The sequence below is a fragment of the Anarrhichthys ocellatus genome, unplaced genomic scaffold (genome assembly GCF_004355925.1).
Source record: "Anarrhichthys ocellatus isolate YVR2014 unplaced genomic scaffold, GSC_Weel_1.0 scaffold221, whole genome shotgun sequence".
Taxonomy (NCBI): Eukaryota; Metazoa; Chordata; class Actinopteri; order Perciformes; family Anarhichadidae; genus Anarrhichthys; species Anarrhichthys ocellatus.
This window is the reverse complement of record NW_022280251.1, coordinates 15,001-25,614: the sequence shown is the minus strand read 5'-3', so window position 1 is coordinate 25,614 and position 10,614 is coordinate 15,001. Positions and strand designations below refer to the sequence as shown.

The window sequence follows — 10,614 nt, the reverse complement described above, 5'->3', positions numbered from 1 at the left end:
CAGGGAAGTCTGAAGACACACATGAGAGTTCACACAGGAGAGAAACCATTTGGATGTGATGTTTGTGGGAAAAGATTTACAGAGCGGGGACGTCTGAAGAAACACATGACAGTTCACACAGGAGACAAACCATTTGGATGTGATGTTTGTGGGAAAAGATTTACAGAGCAGGGACGTCTGAAGTCACACATGACAGTTCACACAGGAGACAAACCATTTGGATGTGATGTTTGTGGGAAAAGATTTACAGAGCAGGGACGTCTGAAGTCACACATGAGAGTTCACACAGGAGACAAACCATTTGGATGTGATGTTTGTGAGAAAAGATTTACAGAGCAGGGAAGTCTGAAGAAACACATGAGAGTTCACACAGAACAGAAACCATTTGGATGTGATGTTTGTGAGAAAAGATTTACAGAGCAGGGACGTCTGAAGAAACACATGCGAATTCACACAGGAGAGAAACCATTTGGATGTGATGTTTGTGGGAAAAGTTTTGAAGGACAGGGAAGTCTGAAGACACACATGAGAATTCACACAGGAGAGAAACCATTTGGATGTGATGTTTGTGGGAAAATATTTACACAGCAGGGAAGTCTGAAGACACACATGAGAGTTCACACAGGAGAGAAACCATTTGGATGTGATGTTTGTGGGAAAAGATTTACAGTGCAGGGAAGTCTGAAGACACACATGACAGTTCACACAGGAGAGAAACCATTTGGATGTGATGTTTGTGGGAAAAGATTTGCACAGCAGGGACTTCTGAACAGACACATGAGAGTTCACACAGGATAAAAATGCATCTTTTCACTTTGTTGTGAAAGATGAATTACCTAAATGTGTTGGTAGGAACCACTGTAGTTTTCATTTGTTCGTAAATGAGAAGAAAGGGCAAGTGTTTTCTAAACATATATATCTCAATTACATTCCAAGCAATGACAACAAAGAGTAGTTCTGTGATGGTGGTGTAGAAAGATCGTAGAAAAGCATAAAAGTATAACTATTATAACCTGTAACCCTTATATAACATATAGCATGTTTACACTTTTTATAACCATCATAATGTGATTTGTTTTATTTTATGATCGCTGTGATTTAACATATAAACTGTTTAGAGTTAGACACTTTGTTTAAAATAGTCACTTGAGCCTTACAGTGCTTCTGGTTCTAGCAGGATCAAACCAGTTACTACCAGTTACATTCTGTGTCAGCTCGAGAGAGAGGACTCATGATGAAGGAGGTGCCAGCCTTAGAGCAGCAGAAAAACTGAGTTTGGGGCTTCTCTCCATAAAAGTAGGAATGTCAGAGAGCTGACTGAAGAAGACCTCATTACAAAATCAGTGAAGGCTGACAGAGAGGAATGCTAGAATTAGTTCTATAGCCACTGTAACTGTTTCATTGAATTAAAATTGTTGTATGTGAATCTTGTGTGAAAACCAGAAATAAAAACACAGCCTTACATTTAGTAAGTGACTGAAACCAAAACAGTGTTCTGGTCCTTTAAAACAATGTACCCCTCTTCCCTTGTCCGTTAATGGTGCGATAAGATGTGACGACTGAAACATGCAGAGGAGCTTAAGGTGAGTTCCCTGGGTGAAGACTTGGCAGTGTTAGTCATAAATGGTGAGAATGTTCACAATAGGCAATAGTAAAGTATAGACGATGTACATAACTATTACATACAGGGTGTTAGGGTTACATCCCATTGAGAGCGCCTAGGGCATTAGCCCTAAAAGACTTTCAAGAAGACAATTAATTCCGAAATCCTAACGATTTAGCTACGGGGTGAGATAAAAGGCCGAAGGTATTCTGAGACCTGAAGGAGGAACGCATATCCTCAGCAGGTGGGACAGCCGACGGAGTAACCACCGAGTTAGGTGCGAACTACTTCCCCGCCTAGAAACGGGGCAGGAGTCGCTCACGCTACAAAGCCCACTCTCGATCCAGAGGTGTTGGCTAACTATAGACCGATCTCTAACCTTCCCTTCCTCTCTAAGATCCTTGAGAAAGCAGTTGTGAATCAGTTGTGTGACTTTCTACGTAACAATAGTTTATTTGAGGATTTTCAGTCAGGATTTAGAAAGCATCATAGCACAGAGACAGCTCTGGTAAAAATAACTGACCTTCTTATCGCATCAGACAAAGGACTAGTCTCTGTTCTTGTCCTGTTAGACCTTAGTGCTGCGTTCAACACCATTGATCATTACATCCTGTTGCAGAGACTAGAACATTATATTGGCATCAAAGGAACCGCACTGAACTGGTTTGGATCCTATTTATCGGATCGATCTCAGTTTGTAAACGATGAAGCCTCGATGAAGACCAACGTCAGTTATGGAGTTCCACAAGGTTCTGTGCTTGGACCAATCTTGTTCACCTTCTATATGCTTCCTTTAGGCAATATTATCAGAAAACACTATAAACTTTCATTGTTATGCAGATGATACTCAATTATACATATCGATGAAACCAGATGAAACCAACCAGCTCACTAAACTGCAAGCATGTCTTAAGGACATAAAAACCTGGATGACCTGCAACTTCCTGATGTTAAACTCAGACAAAACTGAAGTTATTCTACTAGGCCCAGAACACCTCCAACATCAGTTATCTAATGATATAGTTTCTCTAGATGGCATTGCGCTGGCATCCAGCAGCACTATAAAGAATCTTGGAGTTACCTTTGACTTTGTCTTTTAACTCTCAGATAAAACTAATTTCTAGGACTGCCTTTTTTCACCTACGTAACATTTCAAAAATCAGGCACATCCTGTCTCAAAGCAATGCAGAGAAATTAGTTCATGCATTTGTTACCTCTAGACTAGATTACTGTGATTCCTTATTTTCAGGCTGCTCTAATAAGTCTCTTAAATCGCTCCAGTTGATCCAGAATGCTGCAGCTCGTGTACTGACAAGAACTAAGAAAAGAGATCATATTACTCCTGTATTAGCTTCTCTGCACTGGCTCCCTGTAAAATCTAGAATAGAATTTAAAATCCTTTTACTTACCTACTGTAACGCGTGGTGCCCCCGCACGCTTTCTTAATTTAATTTTTAATTAATAAAAAAAATATATATATTAATTTCTTTAATTAATTAATTATTATTATTATTTTTTTTGATTTATTAAAAATTATTCCTTATCAAAATGTTTTAATTTATCAAAAAATAATAAGTAATAAACAAATAGGAGGCCTTTTGTTTGAAATGAACAAAAGTGGAACAAGGATCCCTCAGCAGTGGATGCGCGAACTGAGAGGACCTCGCCGGCGACGGACAGACACGAGCTGCCGCCGGAGTGACCACGGCCCCACGGGACTCGTGTCCCGTGGGGCCGTGGTCACTCCCTGTGAGCGCCCCTGTTGCAACAAGAGACGGCGAGAAGGGGGAGAGATAGCAGAGCTCAGTTCTCTCTCTATGTGACTCGCTCACCTGGCCTGAGGGAGGGCGGCTCCCGCACACCTCTCCCTTATGCCGGTAGCTGATTTGCACTAAATAGTAATAAATCACCAACAAGAGCCCCATTGATAGCTCGTTTGCTTTCTTTTCCGAATCGCCAAAACAGTGATATACTAAACAGTATAATCGATTGCTCGAATAGCCGTCGGTCTTATAAAGTCTTTTATAAAATTGTTTTAATTTATATTAAATTTCAATGTATTGGTCCCTGCTCAGAGCTCAACTGATATAAAACTCTTTCAAAATCAAGCGGGGCTTCCCCGGGTCTCTCTTAACTATAGAAAACGAATGCTAGAATATGTAGGTGTGTGTGCGCATAAAGGATGCATCAGTAATGTACCGTGCTGGATCGCTATCAACTTACCACAGGGGCTGGGAAGTCTCCTTCATCGGAGGAGACCTCTCCTCTCTGATTTTCCAAAACAGATGAAGAAAAAGAGTCCGTCGGAAAGAGTTAAATCGTTACTTATTTATTTTTGTCCAATTCAAAGTATATTCTCTTGGTCCAAATACAGAGAAAAAATGATTAACATGAAAATATAAAAATCAACAAAGTATTTAAAAACTCCTGTGCCCTCAGTGAGCAGGCTGTTCTCAAATGTCCAGAGAAAAAGTTTAAAGATTAACCCAGCGCAGGTTCAGCTTCTCCCCCGACTAAGCTGTCTCTTCTCGAAAACCGAGAATTTTTATACTCTGTGTTAACACCTGGGGTAAGTAACTCCCCTTTTCTTGGTGCCTCCGTGGGTTATGACAGTATCAGGGTAACGCCCCTTAAATTTTGTCATACCTGGATGACCGTACTGTTCATCCAGGTCAAAGGTATATGTCAACACAATGACATCTGCTGGTACTCAGGACACATGACACACACTGCTCACTGGTTGATGCCAACAGGACACAGAGATACATGACAATCCAAACAATACATGATATAAAACACCTTTTTTCCCCAGCGTGAGATTAATACCAGGGTATTCTTATTTATATGTACCCATTTGCGTAACTGGCGTCTATATGCAGGAATGCAGACGCGGTCCAATGACCCTAACAGAAGCTTAAAGTAACCCTAAATGATAATAAGTAACTACTGTGAATGCAGAGAGGTGATCAGGTGCCGGTGCTTAAGGTAACCGTGAAAGACAATAAGTAATAAATCGTGAGTGTAGAGACTTGATGGCGTCTGGGCCTAAGGCCGAACGGCAATATCGTGAGTGCAGCTGTGCAAACATCACATCACCCCCACCTGTCCCCTGAAGGTGGGTCACAACTCTGTATTACTAAGTAGGTCATAAACCTTAATCACCTACGAAATCGCCATCTGAACAACCTCAGGAACGTGACTGTGTGCACCCCCCCCCGCACGTCCGTACGCAGAGGGTGTGTGACAACAGAACCATGTCTGTTTAACAGGTACAACCTTACAAGAAACACAGCTTCCTATGTCTCTCTCTATTTTATTTTTGTTTTTCTAAATTTGTATTTGTTGTGTTTAAGGTGTTTGTTAACACCTAATCACCAGGGCCTTCCGTCTAGGGGCATCACAATTTCACAAAACACTCCAACATGTCTAACACTACAAAGCCCGAACTGGTCAGGCACCATCATATCTTAAAGAGCTTATAGTACCATACTGCCCTACTAGAGAGCTGCGCTCCATTAATTCAGGGTTACTTGTGGTTCCTAGAGTCTTAAAAAGTAGGATGGGAGCCAGAGCCTTCAGTTATCAAGCTCATCTTTTGTGGAACCAGCTTCCTGTTTCAGTCCGGGGGGCAGACACACTCACCACATTTAAGAGTAGGCTTAAGACTTTCCTCTTTGACAGTGCTTATAGTTAGGGCTGGCTCTGGCTTGCCTTGGACCGGCCCTTAGACAAACTGGTATAGGCAAAAACTACAGGGGGACTTCCTTAGGATACACTGAGCACCTCTCTCCTCCTCTTCTTCACCTCTGTCTGTATGCATTGATGTCCCATTAATGCTCATTACTAACTTTACTTCTTCCCCGGAGTATTTGTGCTTTCTCGCCTCACAGGTTCCCATGACCGCAGTTTTATCTGGACCCTGGTCCTTCAACCAGCCATGGCCCTGCTGACACCTACTACGTTCTTCATTAGTAACATTATTAATCCTATTACCGATACCATTAATGCACAGTACTGATTTTGTCTCTTCCCCGGAGTCCTTGTGCTTTCTCTCCTCACAGGTTTCCATGGAGCATGGTTTCATCTGGACCCTGGTCCTTCCTCCTACCATGGCCCTGCTGACTCCAACTGCTAATATCACTTTTATTATTACTCACATTACTAATTCATATTACCGATACCATTAATGCACATTATTGACCTGCTTCTTCACCAGAGTCTCTGTGCTTTCTCGCCTCACAGGTTCCTGTGTATCCGGGTTATACCTGGACCAGGTCTTGCTTCCTGCCGTGGTTCTGTCATACATTGAATGTGCTGTAATTACATTGAATGTGTTGTAATTCACTATCCTGTTCTACACATGACATCTATTGCACTTCTGTCCATCCTGGGAGAGGGATCCCTCCTCTGTTGCTCTCCCACAGGTTTCTTCCTCTTTTCTCCCCGTTAAAGGGGTTTTTTTGGGGGAGTTTTTCCTGTTCTGATGTGAGGGTCCTGGGACAAGAGGATGTCACATGTGTACATATTGTAAAGCCCTCTGAGGCAAATTTGTAATTTGTGATTTTGGGCTGTACAAAAATAAATTGAATTGAATTGAATTGAACAGAAGAGAGGAAACTGTGTGGACATGGTTACGGTTGGGCCATAGTGCACTAAATAAAACACTGAAGATGAGAGGAAACACCAGACAGGGATGTGTGAAGGATGTGGAGAAGAGGAGTCAGTTGAGCACTAGTGGTGAGTTGTAGTGAGTATGAGAGGCAGAGAGAGACGATGAGGAATAATCTGAGAGAATGAGGGAGCATGAATGCTCACTGAAAGGAGTACTGAGCACGGGTGAGAGAGCACAGGTTAGGGTCCTGTTAGCTTTCCTAAAGGACACAGGGGTTTTATAGGGTATGATTGAAATGCAGGGATAAGGTACAAGGGTGCTTATTTGTTTGGTTTTATTTGATTGTTTGTTGTTGCTTTGTTTTAGGGTAAAGAGTGTAAGTTTATTGTCTGATCCACACTCCGGAGCAGAAGGTGGCGGTAATGCACCATCAAGATGGATGCCAACTGCCGTAAAACTAGAAGAAGAAGAAGAAGAAGAAGAAGAAGAAGATTGCTCTCCAGGAGCACAGATACTTCAGCCACCAGCAGAGCTACGAGTGAGAACAGACAACAACAAAACCGTGAGGGAACGAGTGAGAGACGAGTGTTGACCACATTTATGGATCATAATCTAGTAAACTATTATGTGTAAGTGTTGACTTTAAAGTGATTTTGATGAGTGTGAGAGAGATAAGAGAGCGAGACCTGCTGCCATGGAACTAACGTTAAGTCTGAAAATAAAACTTCTAAAACTTTCCACGGAATGTGTCTGTTTGAGTTCATAGAGGAAGATTTTAGAGAAGATCTTAAGTATCAAACATGACCTTTCATCATTAAAGACTACTTTATTATCTGTTTAAATCTGATGAAATGTAGTTCCTGTGATTCTTTAAACCAGTTTGTGTGTCTTTGTGCAGAGCTTGTTACATTGTTTGCCTTTTGTTTTTGACTCTTTACTCAGCGTGTGTATTACGCTGGATGACTGTTTTGCCTTGTTTGAGACCAAGCCTCAGTAAAACTTAGACTTTTTCTACACCCATTCTCTACTGTTTATTTTTTAGCAATATCATACAACTGAAGTTATAACTTTATTATTATTTAGTAAACTACTAAAATATGTATTTGTGTGACATTAAAGTTACTTTTTGAAGTCCCCTTCCCTCATACCCATTTTGGTTCCTAGCAGCTTTTGTTTCATGGGGACAGTTGTGAGTGTAACGGTGACTGTGAGAGAGGGAAGGTGGGTGTTTATTATCTCACCTACTTTGTTCACTGGAAGACAAACTGCAGCCGCGACCACGATGCTCACAGCCAAACAGCGCCTGAAACTGTTCAGGACCTTTATATAACTTCTCACCTCAATAGACTCAGCCAGTTGTCTGCTTTTGGGTGGAGACAGTATATGTAAACTTTGTGCAGTTTGCAAACTTCAATGTATCCCAGAAGATGTTTGTGTAATCACATGAATTCATCTTTTATTAGTGTCTTTCTGAAGTGTCTCCTGGCTGTTTTTCACATTTAAAGCTGTCATCGGGTACACGGTGAAATCCCTTAAACACCACTAGAGTTATTGTTCTGGTTTATAAGTGAGCAGGAGTCTAAGGTGCATGGGTCTAACACAAAAAAGCTTTTTCACCCAAGAGACCATAACACAATGCAGTTATTGCTTGTAGCAGATTCAATAAATTATAATATCAAAATATGTACTGATTACTAAAAAAATAAATTATGAGTCATAAACGCCTAAATTTAGAATAGAAAGATTGGGTGCACTAATATATACACATGTAAGTTTGTTGATAATTAATGAATGAATAGCTGGATAAATATTGTGTGTGAGAACATCTTACCTGCAGAAGAAAGTACGAGAAGAAGGAAAATCACAGTGCGACAAAAAAGCAAATCTCTGAGGTCTGAAGTCAGGACTTGAACCATCCTGGAGATCTGAAGATGAAACAAGATCACAGAAAATCTAAACTCAATTGAAGTAGCTATAGTGAGCAGATAGAAGAATCTTTAGCCTGTAGACAGTGTGTACTGACACTATGAGCTTCACACCGTCTCTGTGACGTCTCTCACTCTTTGAACTTCCTGTTTACCAACCGCACGGAAAGACAAACTAAAGGAGAGACCACGCGAGTGTTCCACTTACAGCTTCTTGTACTTTCCCCACAGTGCTACAGGTTCTTGGGGGGCTTTTGACTTAATAAGCATTACATTGCATTTAAAAGAAGATGGACACGAATCATGAATAAAAATCATGAACAGAATCTTTGTTCGTGTGTTATCATCTCTTTTAAATCACTTCTTAAAACACACTTTTACAGACTGGCTTTTGTGTCATGTCGTCGCTTTTCTGTTTTACTTTTAGTTGTTGATTTAAATTATTTAAATTATTTAAATTATAATTTATAATCTTTTTTAAATTTGATTTATTTATGTATTTCTTACTGTCTCACTGAGCTTTCTGTTATTAGTATTATTGCTGCTCTGTCTGTCAGAGCACTTTGTAAACTCTGTTTTTAAAGGTACTATATAAATAAAGTTCTTATTATTATTGCTATTATTATCATCATCTTCATCGACCATACAATGTACAATTATTACAATGGTTTCGTACACTAAAATAAAGGAGTTGATCATCTACAGATGAACACATTATAGTTGAATCCCTTCATTGTTATAATCAGTCGTTACTGTGCAGCTTTACTTGAACACACTCTGCAGAGCTCAGCATCCTCCTCACAAGTCAGTCACTTGAACTTCATAAGAGGATCCGTAAGTTTCACTTTAGTTTTTCTGCAAACATTATGCGTGCGAGAGGAAACAGCGTTCATTGGGGACCATTACTCCAGTGAGCATCTGTGGCAACATCTCAAAAACAAACAAGCATTTATTTTAAAGGGTTAACATTTTGACTTGTGATCTAGGGTTAGGGTTAGGGTGAGTACATACCTGCTCATTAGGGTGAGTACATACCTGCTCATTAGGGTGAGTACATACCTGCTCAWCACGCTAGAGTACATACTTGATCATCACGCTAGAGTACATACCTGCTCATCACGCTAGAGCACATACCTGCTCAACACGCTAGAGTACATACTTGATCATCACGCTAGAGTACATACTTGATCATCACGCTAGAGTACATACCTGCTCATCACGCTAGAGTACATACCTGCTCAACACGCTAGAGTACATACTTGATCATCACGCTAGAGTACATACCTGCTCATCATGCTAGAGTATATACCTGCTCAACACGCTAGAGTATATACCTGCTCATCACGCTAGAGTACATACCTGCTCAACACGCTAGAGTACATACTTGCTCATCACGCTAGAGTACATACCTGCTCATCACGCTAGAGTACATACCTGCTCATCACGCTAGAGCACATACCTGCTCATCACGCTAGAGTAAATACCTGCTCATCACGCTAGAGTACATACCTGCTCATCACGCTAGAGTACATACCTGCTCATCACGCTAGAGTATATACCTGCTCAACACGCTAGAGTATATACCTGCTTAACACGCTAGAGTACATACCTGCTCATCACGCTAGAGTATATACCTGCTCAACACGCTAGAGTATATACATGCTCATCACGCTAGCTGGTGAACAAAGTCAAATAGTTTTACTTACCGATCAGAATAATGTTCACAGATGCTTTCCTAAGCTTTAAAGATGTATCTCAATAATATTTATAGAAGCTTTACACAGCAGTTATTAACCATTAACAATGTTACAAATATATAATGTTTAAAGAGGTTTCACTGATGTCTTCACCACTCATTTGGTACACGTTCATAAATACTTAATATAGTATATACAATGTTATGTGGTGAATAAATTATAGCATAACTAATAAATAGCAAACATTTGTTAATAGTGAAATAGCTTTTAACTAAAGTTTAATTAACTGTTACCATTTATAATGATTGTTTTTACAGAGTAAAACAGAAATATGTATCAGAACCCAATAATCATCTCCGGACCCCTCAGATTTATCTGGTGCCCCTCCGGAGGGGCCCGACCCCTAGGTTGAGAACCACCATCCGACTGTATATGAAGTAAGTAAAGTAGCTGCACCCGGAACAGTGACGCTTCAATATTAACTATCTATTAATGTCACATATAATCAGATATCAGTCATAAGGGAAAACACACATTTTATTAGTTATTTATAGTATTGAAATAGTGCTTCTACTGAGTGTGTAAGAAGAATATGAGCATCAGCAAACCTGAGGCAAAACATGACTGACAGTGTGTGTGTGTGTGTGTGTGTGTGTGTGTGTGTGTATGTGTGTGTGTGTATCGGGGGCTGGGTGTTCATAAACATCACAAACATGATTTAATCCCACCGGTCTGTAGAGTCTGAAGATCCTCCACTCGTCTCCTGTTTAACTTTAA

General features: G+C 40.4%; 1 protein-coding gene across 1 annotated transcript in view; it reads right to left on the bottom strand.

The window, feature by feature from the left end:
- LOC116400942 (zinc finger protein 501-like) overlaps positions 1 to 3,528 on the bottom strand; it is a 40,850-nt gene extending 37,322 nt beyond the window's left edge. The window contains exon 1 of the mRNA XM_031879057.1: positions 3,436 to 3,528. Within this exon, the coding sequence (XP_031734917.1) occupies positions 3,436 to 3,528 (93 nt within the window). The remainder of the gene's footprint in view (positions 1 to 3,435) is intronic.
- Positions 3,529 to 10,614: the final 7,086 nt, after the last annotated feature.